The sequence below is a fragment of the Rhipicephalus microplus genome, chromosome 5, assembly GCF_043290135.1.
Source record: "Rhipicephalus microplus isolate Deutch F79 chromosome 5, USDA_Rmic, whole genome shotgun sequence".
NCBI classification, from domain to species: Eukaryota; Metazoa; Arthropoda; class Arachnida; order Ixodida; family Ixodidae; genus Rhipicephalus; species Rhipicephalus microplus.
Window position 1 is genome coordinate 147021950 of NC_134704.1, and position 19969 is coordinate 147041918.

Here is a 19969-nt window from a genome sequence, read left to right on the forward strand (position 1 = left end):
TAGCAATTTTTTTCCCAACACCCAGTTTAGCTTTCGCCCCAACCTATAGGCGCAGGATGTCCTCCTGCATGTTACAGAGACTCTATTTCATCCCAAACGGCAGACAGCCCAAACCAGAGCCATTCTCGCATTAGACATAAAAAAGGCTTTCGAAAATGTAGGTCACGAACACATTCTCAGGACATTTGCCACAACTGGCTGTAGTCGTAGGACCCGGCTTTATGTGAAAGCTTTTTTGGAAAAGTGCACCGCCGAGGTTATATAAGGTACACTCACATCCGCCACTTTTTCCCTTCCAAAGAGTAACACACCCCAGGGAGCTGTCCTATCGCCACTGTTATTTAATGTAGTTTTGGCCCCATTGGCGAAAGACCTCGCTGATATTCCTAAATTACAGCATGCATTTCGCGCCGATGATATGACTCTGTGGGTGTGCCATGGCTCTATTGGGGAGGCACAAGACGTTCTACAAACTGCCATCAGCGTCATCGAGCGCCATATTAGTAGAATGGGCCTCCACTGTTCCCCAGGAAAGTCGGAGTTACTTACAAATTAACCACGCATGCACGACCCAAGCATTGACCTGCACGTGCATGCTCAACCTGTGCCAAGAGTACATAAAATCAGGGTATTGGGGCTACACATACAATCAAACTTAGACGCAAACTACACTTTGAACATTCTTGATAAGCAGAACTGATCCGCCGGATTGCGTCGCGCAATCATGGTCTATCTGAAAAAGACACCATGCAAATCATTGAAGCTTTGGTGGTAAGTCGTCTCACTTATCATCACCCGTATCACCACCTCACTCAAAAGCAAATGGAACAAGCTAACAGTCTAATCAGGAAGGCGGTTGAAACCACATTGAGGTTGGCGATGTGCACCAAAACTACTCTCCTCCTAGAGACGGGTCTGTATAATACAGTGCAAGAAATAATAAAGGAACAGAGAAGCAATCAGCTCTAGTGCCTTTCTCGGACACCTACAGGGTGGAACCTGCTATGAACCATGGGACTCAAATCAAGCGACACGATGCGTATCGAAGAAGCATGGTCGCCTATTCTAGTAAGGGTCGTGGCACACATGCAACTCAAACCATTGCCGCTCAACATGAATCGACAACGCCATCTGGGCCGACGCAAGGCATGCCCTGACTATTACTTACGCCGGTACACAAATCGTGAAGACGTCCTCTATGTCAACGCGGCGGTAGGCTCGCTTGAAGGAATGGCCACGGCTGCTGCCATGACAGAAGACGGGCACATTAGCATTTCCGCGTCCTTTAAAACGGCATGTCCCGACGTGGCTGAGGGAGTTGTACTAGCCCTAGCAGTGGTGCATACGGCCGCAGGTCCTATTATTACAGAAATTTGCACTGATTCCCAGACCTTTGATGCTTCCGTCAAGGCATAGCACCAAAAACAGTCTCACCCATACTGAGCAACATTCCTCCACTTCTCCATCTGGTGACTATCATGTGGGCGCCTGGCCATGAGTGTATCCCCGATAATGAGCGCGTTCATGCGCATGTCTGAGGTCTTTCCTACCGGACCCTGGGGGCTCGTTCCCCCGAACCCGTGAGAAAACCACAAGAGGGATTCCGCACCTACCATGAGATTACGAGGTATTACCGGAATGGCAGACGAGATTTCCCTGCTCCACACTTCTCCTTCACCCCTAGTCAGAGTTCAGTTTGGCGCCAGCTGCAGACGAAAGCATTTATTTCTCCCTATCTGGCACACCTATTTTACCCCACTCTTCACCAACCACATTACACCACCTGCGGGGCACCCTGGGCTTGTCTGTTCCACTGCTCGTGGAACTGCCCGAAATCCGTCGCGGTGGACCCCATCCCTAACCCTTCCCTTTCCTCGTGGGAGACCGCTCTTTGGGTCACTGTCTCGGACGACCAGTTCTTGAAACCGCACCGGGCCTGCCTAGAGATGTCGAACAGGGGGCTCCCGGACGTCTAGGGGCCAACCACATTTACTTAGATTTTTTTTCAAATAAAGTTGTATACATCTTCTTAAGCTGGCCAATCATAACGATATGCACGGTGACAGCAAGAAGGGCGATCCAGGGGCGGATGTGTCTTCTGCAAATAGTTTTTGCGACACTGAGACAGATTTTTTCGATATTATTAGACGAACCTTCTTGTGGTCCCACGGCACAGACGCTGTCTTTGATAGAGAATGGCATGAGTTGGCAAGGACAAGGACAATACTGTGTGAGAAGGGAAGAGCTAGATTTGTTTTGTATAGTGTCTAGGGTTACCGAAGCCTCTTCAACTAATTGTATCTGTATGGTACAATTTCATGAGCAAAAGGAAGGAGTTCTTGTACAGAAAGGCGTTTCTGCGACGCTACTAAGTAGACGCGCATGGAGGCAACGCCTTGTCATCGAATTGAACGCCTTCGATGCTGTGTCTAGGAAGTGCGTTGAGTGTCTTGGTGTTATGGCGAGAGGTTGTAGAGACACATTTAACCAAACATGCTTCAGTGCGTCTTCGGTGCACGGACTTTGTCAGCAAGTGACAACTTTCAATCACCCGGTTCAGAACGCCAAAACATAAGCATTGAGTTGAATAACCAATTGGTCTTTATGGCTTACGACTATGGAGAAAAAGTTTATACAGGTTGCAAACATTTAGGCAGCTTATTTTTTCGAATGTTTTGCTTGATGGAATTTCAGTTGGCACAGTCATGCGTGTTCAATCGCTGTTTATGAGATAGACATTCAGGTGTTACGGCACTGGTTGAGTGAACTGTTGGTGACATCCAAGGAAGTGTGTGTGGCATTTGGGGCTGTGTCGGTGATGTGCACTTAAGTGTTCGCGGAAAGCACTGAAATCTTAGTCACGGACAATGTAGTGGTGGTGTGCGTGGTGACAGAGTGTGATTTCCTAGTAGTGAAATATCCTCATGTGTGTCTACTCTATTGTGATACTTCATTTGACTCGGTTATCTCGCGAATGTTTCGTCGTAAACCAAGAGGGCCACTGGAAATGATGCGGAGGAGGCTTTTATGCTATGCCATTGAAAGGCAACCCGCTGACTGTAGACACTAAGAGGCGACAAATATTTTTCAATATGCACAGAACAGCTTATGTGGGAACGTCCAACGCTGCGATGGCAGAATTGTGAAGGCAGTCATGCTCGACTAGATTAAATAATCAGTGGCATCATTTTGACACATGTTGCGTTTTCTGCGTCAATGTGTAGTTATCGATCCCCTAATAACCATATTGTAGTGATCACGCAATAGAAGGACGAATTGGTACATGTTGCACTGTTTAGTACGACCAGTAATAAACTTCGCCAAAACGACTGCTTGGACGAGCTGGTTCATGGTTAAAATATATTTACCAGCGCAGGAAAATACAAAAAAATCAGAAGATGGGTGCCAAGTTCGTCGATTTTTCGCGCTACCAGCACTACTTCCTGCGGTCACACCCCATCTGGCCATGAGACCACACGAAATGATGACGTCAGTTTCAGGTGACATTTGGTTTACTCGGCATGCACGTGTGGGTATTCTTTGCCATCCCCACCATCGTCGCTGCCGTGATCAGCGTCTACAAGCGACAATCAAAGCATAGGATTATTGGAGCGCTGCGATTCGCAAAGTGATGAGTCACTTTCAGTTCAATCCTCTTCATAGCAATGATTCTGAAACCGACGCCGAAACCAGCAGCAGCGAGGAAATAGGTGGAGACGCATGCAAGGACCACGCTGGCTGGCAAACATGTTACAATTACGCTAAATAATGCATGCGTTCTACTTCTTCGGGATGAGCATTGCTTCGTACATGCTCAAGACTCTACAACAATTGTCATAAGCAGCACAATATTAACGCACGATTCACAAAAACACGCTGCCCAAACCAAGCAAAACACACAAGACAAACCGTTCACAGGCAGCCCAAGCGTCGTCGCCTGGTGGTACCACAAAAATATACCACGATGTCGATATTAAACTTGTCAACGAAATCGTTGTTCGCTCATCGTCACTCGCCTCCTGAGGCTCGCTGAACATGTTGCATGGCGCTTAACACGCCGTTGAGCCTTTTTAGACGCTCTTTGCATGAGAAACAAAATAACTTTTACGTAACTGATACCATTTATACTTCGCTCAAAAAAACTCATGCATACCAAGCAATCGAATGAACTCTACATTCCGAGTTTCAAAAATTGTTGGCACTGTTTCATCAAGTCGCAGTCCCACAAGACACGTGCTGCACCCCTATTCTTTAGGGACGACAAAGTGTTTTTGGGGTAGCAAAGAGGTATCGCGGTGAGGCCGAAGCAGCGTTGTCTAAATAATAGCCTATTAGAGAATTAGACGTTGCGTTATAAATGTATTCTTTTTTTTCGTTCCATAGGTGTTCATTCGAGATTGCTTGTCTCTCGAGTGTTAAGCTTTGCAACATTATTGCATACCCTATCCGGTGCCTTATCTTTGGGGAACATCGCTATTATTGAAATCACACAAATATTCTTGTATATCTGTTGCACCTGCATTGCGTAATACCTTTTTTTTTTCTTCCTGCAAAATGCCCCGTCGCGGTGGTCAAGTGGCTAAGGTACTCGGCTGCTGACCCGCAGGTCGCGGGATCGAATCCCGTCTGTGGCGGCTGCTTTTCCGATGGAGGCGGAAATATTCTAGGCCCGTGTGCTCAGATTTGGGTGCTCGTTAAAGAACCCCAGGTGGTCAAAATTTCCGGAGTCCTGCACTACGGCGTCTGTCATAATCATATGGTGGTTTTGGGACGTTAAACCCCACATTTAAATCAATTCTTCCTGCAAAAGTATCTCAGAAACTTCCGGTTACGTTAAACACAACTATATCACAGTATTTCATTTCAGATTTCCAGAAAATCTATCTCACTATTTGTGGCCTGGGATACTTTTTGGACTATCCCTGCCCAGCCCCAGCGCTGAGTGGAACAATGCTCCATACTATAATTTGCCTAAATAGAGACTGCTCATCACAATCGAGACGATGATGATGAATATAACACCTCACTGTGAGCTTCAATTAGACTTATTGTTGTTTTTGACTCATTATGGTTACTGTTGACAAAAGTGGTTTTAGATTTATCTGTTTCGTTATTCATCCTTTTATTTTCAGGCTAACTTGAGATACTTGGACACGACCAACCCGAAAATCGACTTCCTTCTCGTCGGTGTAACACGTGTCACAGTAAGAACAATTTCCAATTATACCGTTATGGCTGCTATGGCCTCATGTAGTAGTACCAGAGAACTTCAATACTTTTACTGGTCGTGAAGCGTCGGTGAATGTTTGTTATAGCGGTAGGAGCAACCCCTAGGGGCGCCTTCGCCACCGGAGGAGCATCGGAACGGCCGCGTCGCTGCACTTGTACGGAACGTGCCGGAGCTCTAAAACGTCACCAAATGTAGCCGTGAAGGTTGAATACGTCTTCAGAGTAATGCTAGCTTCAAGAGAATTCAGGAAAGCTCTAATACAGTGAACGTTAGCGTCGAAAGAGCCATTGAAGCTAGAAATTTGACGGCATGCTGGTTCCACTGTACGATATGCTACCTCTATGAAAGCATGCTTTTTTTTTACTTCAGCATTTATTGAACATTAATGTACAATACAAAGCTTCTTAACAACTCCGGTGGTTTTTAACGCGTTGCGAAAATGCAGTGATTGCAATTTTTCACAGCGCATATCAAACCTTCCAGGCTATATATACATCCAATGCTTTTATATGCAAAGGTATGTGTCTTAAAATTGCCTCGCACTTCTCAAACCATTGGTCACTTTGAATGAACCAGTGTTTAATTTAGCAAGTGATGAGTAGTGTCCAGATTTATAGGCACTCAAAACTGGGTTTAGGCCCCATAAAGTTGTGGGCAAAACAACGTATTTGGCTCCCAAAATAGTAAATATAGGCACATAAGCTTTGACGAACTTCCAATTTTTGAAAAATTACATGCGTGATTTTCGTCTACGACAGAAAAACAAACAATAATCTTCAGATTATGATGGTGCAAAGGCGCCAATGATTTAGCATAAAATTATATTTAAACATTCCTTATCGAACTTCGGTGACCTTGAACGTATCTGTCTAGCCACCTACGACTTTTAGCTCTTCTAGCCGTTTCGACAAAGGTATCCATACCCGACTTCGTAAGGCGTAACATGACTATATAAAGAACACACGTCACTAGTCATAACATGAAAATCAAGACATGTTTGTCATGAATGTCATGATATACATTTCATGATTCTGCATCCTATGCGGTGGTTTCATTCACATGGCACGTTGCAACACTGGTGTAGTGTGACATGACTGCATGGTGAACACAAGCGGCAGACCCTAGTACGAAAATCATGACATGCGTGCCATGTAACAACATGACTACATGTCACGCCCATGATGTGCTTGGGGCCATTTCGCTAGCGTCACATATACCAAATTTGGTATTACAGTACGTGAATGTATGACGAAGGTATAATAGTGGTGCAAACAAAATAAACATGAGATGCTTGTCATGTAACCACAGGACTACATGCTACGCTCATAATGCGCTCGCCGCCATTTCGCTAGCTTCACATGTACAAAAGTCAGTATTACACGAGGCGGATGAATGATATAGGTAAAGGACACATTCAAACATTATAATCACGACATGCGTATCGTGTAACAGCATGAAATCATGCCACACTCGTGATGCGCTCGTGGCCGTTTCACTAGCTTCACATATGCCAAATTTGGTATTACATGACGTCAATGGGTGATGAGGTATGTGACTGGTGCAAACATAATGTTCATGACATGCATGTCATGTGAGTACAGTACTACATACCACAGTCAAGGCGCCACTACATTTCGACGTGACTGTGCGCGTGCTCATCGGCTTTCCTTTCGTCGCGTCACACCGGCGTTACCACGCTAGGCGCCGGTCCTGCACTATACTCGCAGGCGTGCGCTTCGCTGAGTTGATTTGACGCATGGGCGTTTCGGCGCATCCAGCGTCTCTCTGTAACGAAAAGAAGGAGACGCAGTGCTGGGTAACGCATCGGCGCGAAATGCAGCATGTCGCCTTACGCGCCGTTTGCTGTCGGGCCGCGTAGACGGACGTTGGTCGCGCCGGTTGCGCGTGGCGTCAGACTATAGAGTGTTCGCGTTTCGCTAACGTCACTGCGCCGAGCGTGCTTGCACGTCAACGCTACATTAGAGTACACTGGGCCCTTCATGATGCGCTCACGGCCGTTTTGCTAGCTCCACATGTACCAAATTCGGTGTTACGTGACGTCACTGGATGACAAAAGTATATAACTGGTGCAAACATAAAAATTCTGACACCATGTCATGTAACAACATGACAACATGCCACGCTCATAGCGTGCTCGCGGCTGCTTCACTAGCTCCACATATACTGAATTTGGTATGACGTGACGTGAATAGACGAAAAAGGTAAAAGAGACATTAAAACAAGATAAACTGCACACGGAAGTCATGTAGGGCATTATTTACCTCCACCTCGTGACGTTGTGCTGATTTTAAAGTGACATATCAACTTTTTCTGATTCGTGCTTCGCATATTATCGATTCCCACTGTACGTGGGATCTGCCAATTTTTAAGAGCGAAGCTCGTTAAGGCGTGGGCTGAGCGTACCGTCGTAACTATACGTAGCCACCTCTCGTTAGTTCTTGAACCAGCCGTAGGTGACGGTACTTGTACTTATAACTAAATCCACATATGCCGAAAAATTCAAATGGTACGATACTAGAGGGCATTACCTGTAGAAGAATAAACAATAAAAATTACAGCATATCGATGGAGTGAGTTATGAGTGGGGCGAAGCGCCCGTGAGTCCAATCGCGCTTTCGTCCGTCCATTCGTTCTTGCTTCTGCTCGTCCGTGCGTCCATTGGTTATTCCGCTTGTTGGTCCTTTTATTCGTGCGTCCGTCCATTCGTGCATCCGCGCATGCGTTCGTCCATTAGTCCATGCGTCTATCCGTGCGTCCATCATTGCGTTAATTCATGCGTCCGTCGGCCTTTCCGTCCGTCCATGCGTCTATGTGTTCATCCGTGCGTGCATTCATTCATGCATATTCCATGCGTTAATCCATCTATCCATGCTCTCATGCATACACTCGTGCATGCGTTCGTCCGTCCATACGTCCATATCTGCCTTTGCTCACGCATCCATCAATTCGTCCCAGCGTTCTTCCTTGCGTCCGTCCGTGCGTGCGTCAAACAGGCAGACAAACCGACGACGGACGGTTGCGGCCAGCGGATGATTAGTGGTTTGCCGATAAAATGTATGATATGCGCAAGTTGACAGTGATACGCGCTAGAAGACGGAACCCCGATGTGCAAGTGTGCGAGAAAATTGAAATGACGTCACACAAAGACGTTGGCGATCGCGTGTTCGTTGTTGGTGCCATATGCTGAGGGGCGCGGTGTAGTAAAATAAAAGCCATTTTCACCCGCGCACGTTCAGAAGGAACCCGGATGTGCCAGTGCGCGAGGCAGAATCGTGCAGTGAAGCGGCGCGGCGGCGCCGAAAGATCCCGGCTCGCGAGAACGGGACGCCGAAGTGGCGCGGCAGCGGCGTGCGGACTCAGCTTCGCTACACTCTCCATCATTCACCTAATGGACATGCTCTCTTTTTTTCCCCTGGGGTTTCCAGAATATAGTCTCTCCATTTCTAGTCCTTCATAGTGATATAAGTGTCCACCGTCGAATGAGCACGTTCCTGCGTCTCGCTTTTTTTCGCCTGGCTCAGAAGGCAAACACACAAATAGCTAGAGCGCTAATAAACCGAAAGGGACTTTTTGCCTCCCACTAACTTGGCCACTGCATAGGGACAGTTTATCTTCTGTCCCTGAGCACTTTGAAGGGCCCTACCCCAGGTTTGAGAATTCCAAGCAGGAAACAGGAGTGCGTGCACTGGATGCCCACAATCTCATCTGCAAAGATTTCCAGTGCCACAAGCCTCGTAAAGAGGGGATATGTCAGATTGAACACGCGCTTGACCTTTATCTCACGGGTGAGCTCCCCAACAATGTGGTGGGGGCGTATATACATGAAGGAATGGTCCTGCGTGCGTCAAAATAGTACGTCACAGTGCGAGAATTATTTGAAGCAACGTGTGCAATCTGCGGAATCTGTTTCAAGAAATGAAGTATGAAGGTTGACAGCAATAATAAAACATACAAATTGATCTATGCACGTTTTTTTTATCTTAGTATCGTGCGAGATGCCAGACTAAGCTGTCTCCATTTTGTTTTCTTTAGTGTTCTCACTATCTTTGCATGGTGCCGGTGCCAGCATTCCCAACGCTTGCCATCTCATCCAGCAATTCCAACCGTACCACGCTGTCTATTAGGGTAAGGGTACATGATTCATGACAGCTTCTCCAAGCGTGCGTGCATAGAGAGGTACTTCCGCATAAACCGGCAGTACAGTACATAAAAAATGGAAAGTACACAACACCACTTGCGTGCACGACCTGGCATGGGCATGTCATATGAGTGTAACCTTGCCTGCGCATGACGTGTTCGTGCCTTTGCCTCGTCTCCTCTTCCGGTGATGACTTGCTCCGATACCGAGAAGGGCAGGGAAGGAATTCGGCTTGCAAGTCTGCACCAGGCAGGTGGCAGAGGTTTCAAGCTGACCTCGTCGCATCATGCTTACGTTGTTTGTACTAAACCAATTGAAAACTCTAGTGCTACAAAGCTTTTCATTAGGCACGCAACAAATTTCACTATTAGAGTAAAATTTCTCATTTCACAAGTCACCATTGAAGAAGTATATCACAAACTAAACACGCCCCCCCCCCTCCCGAACTTCTTTTTTTTCTACACTCCGCTCTTCAGTGATGACACTCCATGGTTTCGTATTCGTTCTTCATCATTTTGTGGCTGCACAGATGCACACCCTGTTCTGTACACATGCGAGAAGACGCCGGGGAGATGCTGAACAGATGACACGACGAGAATGAATACAATTGTAGAGGCTAATTGGTCTGCTTATTGTCTAAGAAGGCTTGTAGTCTTGACAGTGTTGAAAGTAACCTATGAGACGGACTATAGGTTGCATCCCATAAAGTTCAGAAGGCTCACTGTTACCCGGTAACATGAATACCACTTTCAAATTGCATTTTAGAGCAATATTTAGGGTAAATAGCGTTTGTATAGGCCCAGATTCTGAAAATAGGCATTTATACGCACCCATGAAAATATAGAAAATAACGTCTAAAAGAGGCATTGATAGGCGCTATAAAACAATTTAAAAGGTCTTCTTAACCTCTATTGGGGCTCATGAATCAAATTGTCACGATGGGAATGCATTAAAAAAAATAGACATTTGCCTATATACCGGTCTCTAGTTATGAGGATCAAGCAATACTTGATATGACGTTTGGCTCGTTTTCGTGTTTTGTTTTGCGTTAACTTATCACTATGGGGCCGTAACGTGTTTTCAGTTTGGTTGGCCATGCAGTGTAGTTTCTGCGTCTCTTACTTTGTTATAAAGCTTACTCATGCTATGTTTCGCCTGTCCTTCTTTATTGTTTTTACTCCGAAGCCGAAAGCCTTATATGCCTCCTCAAACGTGAAAATTGACAAACTGTTCCCGCACCGGAGGCATCAACAAATAAGGCAAAAAGTTATCTTCTTGTGCTCATGAAGCATTGATATTGGAAATGTACTTTTTACGCTTTTACAGTTTGCGAAAGTTTCGTACAGAATTTTAGTGCAACCTCTCTTTCTCCGTCGCCATAGACAGCTTCTAATAATAGCACTGAAGTCTCTGTAGCATGCAAAAGATGTGTGCTTTGATTAATTCAAGCTGTGAGGACCTGTGTGTAGCTCCACCTGTTTGGCATATCGCCCATACACTTTTGGTAATCTCAGTGTGTGTGTGAACGAAAACGGTGAGCATTTCACTCATCAGGCTTCTGTATTACCAGAGTCCTTCAATGCTTTTCTGGTCACGAAAGTGCCGCCTCAGCTTCATATGAAGCCAGCACTGGCCGCTAGGGGCACAGCTGTGCTCGTGAGGGCATGCTGCCGTCCGCTACCGCTGCGGTAGTGTGTTGGTCTGCTTTGATTTCCAAGCTTTCTAAACTTCTGCAAAAGTCGTTTCACTTTCCCTCATTTACTTGGAACATTCAGCGTGCGTCGGTGACTGCGTGAACGCGCCGTCTGCCTTGAAATGAGCACCCGGGAGAAAAGAAACTAACAGCTCTGGACAAGCAGCTCGCGGCAGTCGCAGTCGAAAATCACAAAAATTCGGGGTTTGCCGCACCATAACGATGATATGATTTTGATACACGTCGTAGTGGGGGATTCTTGATTAATGTTTAACAGCTGGGGTTGTTTTTATATGCATGTAATTCAAAGTGCACGCCTTTTTTTCTGCTCTTGCGTTTCGCCTCGTCGAAATGCAGCCGTCAGGGTCGGGGGAGCGCCGCTCGTTCGTCGCAATACTGCAACTGGTCAAGCTTTTCAAAATTTGCCTGAAATCAGATACTGTACATTCGCAATAACGCACTTGCTGTGCCACATGTAAACAGAGGCGAACATACGAGTTGTTACACGTCCATTCGCCCGGAAGTGAGCGAAATCTCTCGACTGCGCAAAGTTGCGCATAAGGCCAGATGGTTCGCACGGCACGGCCGCTCCATTTCTATTAAACTGTGAACATTATCAGACTCCTGGTGTCATTTTATTCGCAACAGAAAACCCAAACAATTAAACCATTACTGCAAGAAATGCTTCCGTAGAATGCCTTCTTTTCATGACAAGAAAAAAAAAACACCTGTTCTATGCGCTTCAAATTTCTGGACCGAACGATTAAATCCCTCTACGAGCCTTAGGTACAATATATGTAATATCAGAGTCCTTAAATGCCAGCAATACTAACCTCATAGCAGTCTTCGGTGCGGCGTGTTGCCCCGCCACGGTGTTCTAGCGGTTATGGCACCCGGCTACAGATCTGAAGGTTGCGAGATCTAATCCCGGCCGCGGCGGCTGCATTTTGGTTGAGGCGAAATGTTGAGGCCCGTGTACTTGGAGTTTGGTACACGTTAAAGTGGTCAAATTTGTTCCGGAGCCCTCCACCACGGGGCGTCTGTCATAATCACAGCTGGTTTTGGGACGTAAAACCCCATCAGTCAACCGGTGTGACGTTTAGTTTATGATCATGACGAACGTGAAAAGTAAGGTCGAACACAGTTGACAGTGTATTGTAATTAGGCCATTGTTTTATAAGCAGTCTCATATAGAAGAGACAGTAAACCAGTAACTTAAGCCACTCGTGATTTCGACAAAAACACACAAGAAGTTATTTTGATTCTTCTAATGGCCGACTATATACGAGGGGTTAAGATATTCCAATCATCGATGCTAATATTGTTGTCAGTGTCAGAAGGAAAAAAATAATTCAACAAGAAAAATACATACAAGGTGCCTGTGCGAAAGCAATATGCAAGCACAACCATTTATTAATTTTATTTAAAACAAACCACATACACAGAACACCAGTGCACCAGTTCATGAAAAGCTAATTAAAAAACGTGAAGAATGGACAGCAACATATGTGAGATATGGATTGGGTGCAGAGTTACCTTTGAGTGTTTGGTTTTTTACCACCCCCTGCTGGACATGAAGCGCACCCTTTCGCTTGCATCTGTTTGTTTCTTTCTCTCGTAAAAAATGCAAACGCACCTTAAGAAAAAACTGAACAACTTCTGCAGTCGTGCTCACAAAATGTGACTTGCAACCGACAGCAGCTGAAGCAGTCCGAGGGTTCATCAAAACATCCTCCACAATATTCATGTACACACCAGAACAAGCAGTTTTTTTCAACTGTGTGCGCTTCCATGTGATCCTCCACAATTTGAAGGAGTGTGACGAGCTGGCTGGAGGGCACAAGGAGAAAACCTTTAGACTTAACAAGAATCAGGCCAGTTGCCGGTCGTTCTGAACTCCTCAGACTTTCTACGCAGCTTGAGCATCTCAGCGAGGAAAACTTCTTTGCAACGTATCCAGCGAGGTAGTCCAAGATCTTCTCCTTAGGAGACTGCTGATGTTGCAAAAGTGAAGCCTGCTCCACAGTTTCTCCTGGCTCCAAAAGTACTTCATCAAAGAGAATAGCCAAACAGTCCGCCTGAAATGCAAACACTCTATTGCTGGTGTGCAGAACATAGAAAGTGCACCGAACGAAAAAGATGTACTGAATGCCTAGTATTGCTTTACACCTTTTGTATGACGAAATCCAGGCTTTATCAGAAATCAGCTCGGCTTCTCCAAATTAATGGCTGCAAAATCTTTGATACTGCCTGCACTGCACAGTCCCCTGGCACATATGTAATGCTCATACAGCCTAGTGTGGCTAGAAATGAGAAAATTCACCCCTAAATGCATGCAGCCTAAAACTATCCTGAAAACTTAGTTAAAGAACTAATACGCTTTGATCAGTTTCATCCTAATCAGGAGATATCGCTCCGCAAAGCGTTTGTACTGTGTTCTTCCTTGCCTGCACTTTTTTTTTCATTTTGTTTTCCCTGACGAATTCTTACCATCTGGCTCAGATTTCTACCCTTTCAACCCCTGTTAATATATTCTTGCTCACGTGACAGGCAGCAGGTTTTTCCTTCTGGAATAGGTCTTGGAGCTTCAGGAGAAGTTGTGGGCCGTCTCCTACAACTGATGCTCGCTGACGCGGCTGGACAAGATTTCTGACAGAGAGCATTCTATAAATGAACAGAAATTGCTGGACTGTTGGTTGTCCTCCGTCACCAGCCACGTGCCTGATAATGCCAAAAAATCTCTGAAAGAAAAAATAAGGATTACTATTTAACTATCAAGCGAGAACGTGCACATGCTTACCTCTAATGGGTCTTGTCCAAACTTTCCCACCAGTACGTAGCGAAACCCTGAGGCAAGGAGGTTTTCAACCAGTGATATTGTGCTGAGCAAAGTTATTCTCAGCGCCTCACAGGTGGGCTTGCTTAAAAAGCAGACCTGCCTTTGCTTTGGCAGACTTTCGATGTATTTGCAGCACCTGTCCAACCATGAGATTACCTCTTTCAGTGTCTATAAAGTAAGAAAGAATTTAGCCTGAGATCAGAAATGTGTGCAAGAGCAAAGTAATACTTCTTACGTCAACATGCTCAGCTTCACTGTACTGCACGTGTTCAGGCCTGCGGGAGTTCAAGCAGTCAAACAATCTGTTCATTTGTCTGGTGAATTCAGATGTTCCCGCAGACCCGTGAAGCTTTTTGCATGATTCCTGCTCACTGTAAAATATCATGGCTGAAGCTGTGGATTCACTGAAGAGCTGAAAAGAAATTTTTTGTATTGCATTTCACTGTGAGTCACATCAAAAAGGCAATTTTTTTTCTAAGTGCACTTGAGTGTTGGGCGCCTTACTTGAACAGCAAGTTTGACGCTCATTTTCTGAAAAGCGTTTGGGTATATATGTGCCCTCGTCAGCTTTGGTACAGCACGCAGCTCTGACTGTTGCTCTTCATACTCTAGAAGTGCTGCATAATGATCATGATACACTTCCCGACCTTGAGGCAGCTGCAGAAATAAGGAATGTCAGAATGTGACTCGAGATGAGATCATATGAGTGACTATATCACAGGAACAGTATTTATTTCACTTACCAAAAACTTCCCAACTTTCTGCAGGTTATTTCTAATACATTTAAATATGTGTGGTGGATCAATGATAGCATAGATCACTTTAGAGGGGTCGCATGGGTGCTGAAACGACACCTGCTGGTCTTTCATGTCACCACGAATTCCTGAAAGAAATGTGCAACTAATAAATTATACCTTTCCAGATAGTCTGCAGCAGAGCTTGTGTGTTAAACACTTACCTAAGGACCTCAAGGCACACCGATTGGTAGTTGAAATATCACATGTCACAGCATCTATAACTGCGCCAGCATTACACAAGTGTACAATGCACTGAAGCACAAGCTTTGCAAGTATTGATCCCGGGGCAGCACTTGATGCACAAAAGGTACCCACAGTCTGCGACCATCCCCCCAGAAAAGGTCGAAACAGGAAAACCAAAACATGATCAGCATCCTTTTCACGGTCTGCTGGCCTGGTATGCTCTCCAAAGTCAACCTTACCAATGACTTTCATGTCAGACTCTCGGACGTGCAAACTTTTCCTGACACTCATTTCGTCGAACATGAGCACACCTGAAAGAAAAAAAAATTAATTTCTATCACTTCAGAAAGGCAAAACCACACAGCATTCAGGTTAAGTGATGTGCTTTCAAACCTCGTCGTTCACTTTCAGGGGAAGTGAGCAGCTTTTCCTTGAGCACAGTAAATACATGCGCATCAAAGCCAAAATCGGCTTTCAAGCTCTTCATATAGTAGTAGAGTGTGCGTGGATTTGGCAAGGGTAGAAAGTTGTTCTCTTGGAGATATGTATACACAGATGTGGACTTCGTTTTCAAAAGCAGGCAGTCATATAACCAGTCTTTCTTATACCTGGTAAGGAAAGGGTGCAAATCTCATTCACATGCACAAACATGCTAGCACAGTGCTTCCATAATGCTATCAAGCATAAAGACACATTGCTGTTAACCAAGTGTAACTGCATGCCAAGGGGTAATGTGAACATGCACATTGCACTGTGTACACAGTGGAAACCTGATCAACATGCAGGCCAAAACCTTCATAATGAGAGCAGGCCACTATAAATGACACATATCTATAGTGCATTCTCAATCCAGAACAATTAATAGAGAAAATAAGTGCACATTGGATCTCCAAGTTTTCAACGAAACTGCGCATAAGAACAATCATTCACTGTCTGTTTATAAACGTGCTCAAAGCAATAGCAGTAAGGTGCGAAAAAAAGATCAACACATCACGATAACATGGTTATGAGGGTGTGAATAAGCCACTCGTAGTAGTAAAAAGGGCACATCTTTTATATGGACGAAAATCATTGTTTCATGATTTAAAGTATTAGAGTCAGCGCAGTAAAGGTGGACTCAAGCAGAAAACGTATTTCATGGTAGTTTTGAACGCTTAGCTGATTTTGAATGGAGCCGACACTTGCTCAGAAAACAACAGATATGTAGCTTTTAATTTGGTGAATATCTAAAATTACCACGTGAATATTCCATCGCCTTTACACGTAAACCATATTCGTTAAGTAGTGCTTGAAGCTTACCGTACGGCTCTTGCAGACTTCGCGTTTGCCTTCATCACCCACTGATCAATAATCAGTTTCTCGCGATCGGAAAGTCTTTGAAGGCTCTGCTGTTGTCGTGCGTACTTGGCAGTCTTCTTTCGGAACTCGGCGAGTTTTGTTTGGCATTGCCGAAGCTGCTGCTTCGCAGCTCGAAGTTGGCACCTCAACTTTTGCACTGCTGCACAGCTGGCGCAGTCAACCAAGCGGTCTGTCTGACAAGCTGTGTCCGTGTGGTAGGTTTCGACCGTTTCACTGGTCAGTGCCACATCTGCTAAAAAAAGAAAAAAAAAGGAAGAAGAAAAGGAGTGAAGAAAAACAAGTCATGCAGTTTCAAATTTACAGGCTCAGACGATACCCTCATACACGACGACACGGATGTAATCTGGCCTAGCGCTTACATACCTTCATTCACTGATGCAGCATCGGTGCGGTCTGAACAGGTCGTCGGCGATGCTCGTTGCTCCTCCGTCTCGCACGACGACTCACGTGCTCGTCTGCGCGGTGATCGATTTGTCGATGAGCGGGGTCGAGGTTTACGCTTCGTGAGATACGAAGGAAGGCCACCAAAAATACTTGGGACAGCGTCAGCCTTCAGCGTTGGCTTGTCGCGCTCCAGGGACACGGCGTCGCCGTTGATATTGAAATCATAAGTAGTGACAATGTCCGAGGCGTCGAAATGCTTCGCACACACACGTGTATATTTGGACTCAAAGTTGAAGTCGCCACTTTCCTGCCGCGGTATGGCCCGTTTCCATTTCTCGCGCTGGTCCTTGTCAGGTGGAAAAGAAAACAACGACACCTTCTCGGTCGTTCCTCTGTAGCCGGAACGGCACCCCGGCACGCAACACGTGTTAGGCATCGTCGTCTCACAACATTTTGGCTAACTCGGACACGCACGCACGCTTTTTCCACTGGTTTTTTTTCGCTGTGCTCAAGCTTTTCAGTCTGTTTCAGTACGCGAGCAGCCCGAACGATGCCCTCTGTGGCGCAGTGGCGCCGCATCGCGGCAGTTTTGGGCAGCGTATGAAGCTCTCCCATAGAGTGACGGCGGAGTTTCGTGACCAGAAAAGCATTGAAGGACTCTGGTATTACTTACCGGCATGAGACAAGGAAGAGGCGGCCGGTATGCTCACCTTCAATAAGTGGGTCGTTATTGATTGCAGCTATGTGAAGAGGGCTTATTGACTGTCCAATGCAGCCTCAGTAGTATTCAATTCACTGACGGTTCCCGTCGACGCTTGGAGGTGGGCCAGCTGTGCATATTTTTGCACTCTACAAATACGGCGTGAAGCCATGAAAAATCCTCGGCAGAGCATCAGCAAAAGCTTTGGAACGCCGCGTGGTGACTTCACAACAACGATTTCGATGAGCTACTGGTTCACGAGAACGAAGTCACTCTCATGGCGATTCTTTTCACACACGTGCAAATTGGGGAAAATAAATGCAAAACCATCACTTTTTTTCTCAAGGCATTGCGGGCTTCACTTTTCCCATCAATCACTGTAGGCAGCGAGAACTCGATCGGAGACGTTTTCTTCCTCTCTACGTGAAACTACGTGATTGCACGCCACAATGTTATGCATTTACCCCATAGCGGCACCAGCATCCAGCTTCCCTCCGGTCTGCCAGATGCCCCGTGCTATAGAGATTCTCGATGCACGCTCCCATCTTCGCTGTTTTAAAGGGTGGAGACAACCGCGTCGTCTGCTACAGAGTGCACCATTACGATGCGCTCTCCGCAAGCCGCTTATGGCCACGACGTCCAGCCAATGAGTGTTGCGCGGCTGCATTAAAAGTTTGTTGCGTCAAAATTTGTGGTACTCGAACAATATGAGAGAAATATGAAGTTTTTTCCGCGGGAGTGTGAAGGTCTTAGATATCTGGTGTACAGCCTCCATTTTTAAAGTGACATTAGCAGCTGGAGTTGCTCAGAGCAGAAATATACCATCGACGCAAGCCGCATTAACACCTTCAATTAGCTTGTTTTTGGACTGCTCGCCAACTGTTTGTATAGGTAAAAGATGTGAAACACCTGCACCTAAGTCACATGGCTTTTCAATATGTCTTTGTGTTGTGTGCATTTCAGAAAAGTGTAAAAATACTTTGCCATTTGCCAGCTGGCTGGAGAAAAAAAGAATAAAAATACGTGCTGTCGACAGAAAAGAGAAAAATCACAGCATATCTACGGAGTGAATGATGAAGTGTGGGGCGAAGCGTTTGTTCGTTCTTTTGTCCGTGCTTCTGCGCGTGCGTTCCTTCATGCGTTCATCACTCCTTACGTCCATGCATACGTCTGTCCGCCCAGCATATCTACGGAGCACAGCATAACACGCAGAGCCGAATGCTTCGTTCCACTCATCATCATTCATGATCACTGTGGCTAAGCTTATGTTCGTCCGTCCGTGCATCTGTCTGTTTGTCCGTCTATCTGTCTGCCACACATCCTAGCACCACAAGCTGAGTGAGTCATAAAACTAGGTGGTTACTAGCCAGTCATAGACATGCATGTACAACCCCAGGGCTTTAGAAGCTTCGCCCCTAAAGCTAAACCATATTTTCATATATTGTTTTTTGGAATATTCAATCGCTACCTTATTTACAGACCACACCCTGCAACGCATAGTACATTGTACGTTGTTTTCATCTTTTATACCTTACTGCAAACAGCAGATTGGCAAAAAGTTGTTGACCCTGCAGGGGCGTCTGCGTAAGTAGGCGTTTGGTGCGTAGCGACACCACGGACCCGAGCGAACGAGGGAGTTATGACTTCCTCCCACGCCTAGCCGTGAGTGGCTCTGCCGTGTCCGGGGAAAAGGGGATCATGGGGGTTGAGCCAACGCCGGGTGATCGGACCTTTAAGCCCCCCCCCCAGCAAAGGCAACACACCCCTTTTGGCCCCGGCTTCACGTAGAGAGCATTTCTGGACTCACCCAATCAGGCAAATCGGCAGTCGCTTTTTCCTATCTCTCTCCCTACATCTTCGTCTTTATCTCTCACTTTCTATCTGTCATGTCTTCCAGTCTTTTTCGTTTACTTTCAAATTTCTTGGCGGCAAGAGTAAACCTTTTGTGGATGCCCAGTCTTGGCTATTCCATATTAGCTTATAGCAGCGCTGTACAGCTGGCGTCGACAGGACTTGCTTAGCATCTCCTGCCGCGCCCCCTGGTTGGGCTCAGTGGTGAGCGACTGGTACCGCTGCTGAATTTTATAGTTTATTTATGGCCATTCCCCCCCCCCCTTCCTTGTCGCTCCCTAGAAAGGTGGCGCACCGAAGACACAAAGACGCTCAAAACGCCAAAACCGACCTTCCCAAAGTCCCATGTTATTCATAGCCAGAGCGAAAAGAACACAATACGTGAGATTTCACCTTTTCTCGTGTCTAAAACTCTCACCGAAGCAATACGCCCAGGTTATATTGTGACAAAGATTGGAAGTGGCGATCTCCTTCTGAAGGTTCGTGACAAAGCTCAATACGACAAACTATCCAGAATTGTAACATTTCGGGACACTCCTGTTTCATTGGGCCCCCACAGGTCTGTGAACAAAGTCTGTGGGGTAATTTCCGATGGTAATCTTATCAATCTGAGTGAAAGCGAACTGTTGGAAGGGTGGCAAGACCAAAACGTTGCGAAGGTACAGAGAATAATAATCAAGCGTGACAACAGACAGACCCCTACAAAACACGTAATAATTACCTTCGGAACCAGTGAACTACCAGCATCAATTGAAACCGGCTATTGTAAGCTCC

At 45.9% G+C, this 19969-nt stretch overlaps 1 protein-coding gene across 2 annotated transcripts in view; it reads left to right on the forward strand.

Annotated features, from left to right (window-relative positions):
* The window catches only part of LOC119173691 (venom metalloproteinase antarease TserMP_A-like), a 148336-nt gene that overhangs the window by 61026 nt on the left and 67341 nt on the right, over window positions 1-19969 (forward strand). For both annotated transcript variants that reach the window (XM_075894425.1, XM_075894424.1), the window contains one exon: window positions 5133-5204. In XM_075894425.1, coding sequence (XP_075750540.1) covers window positions 5133-5204 — 72 coding nt within the window. The remainder of the gene's footprint in view (window positions 1-5132; window positions 5205-19969) is intronic.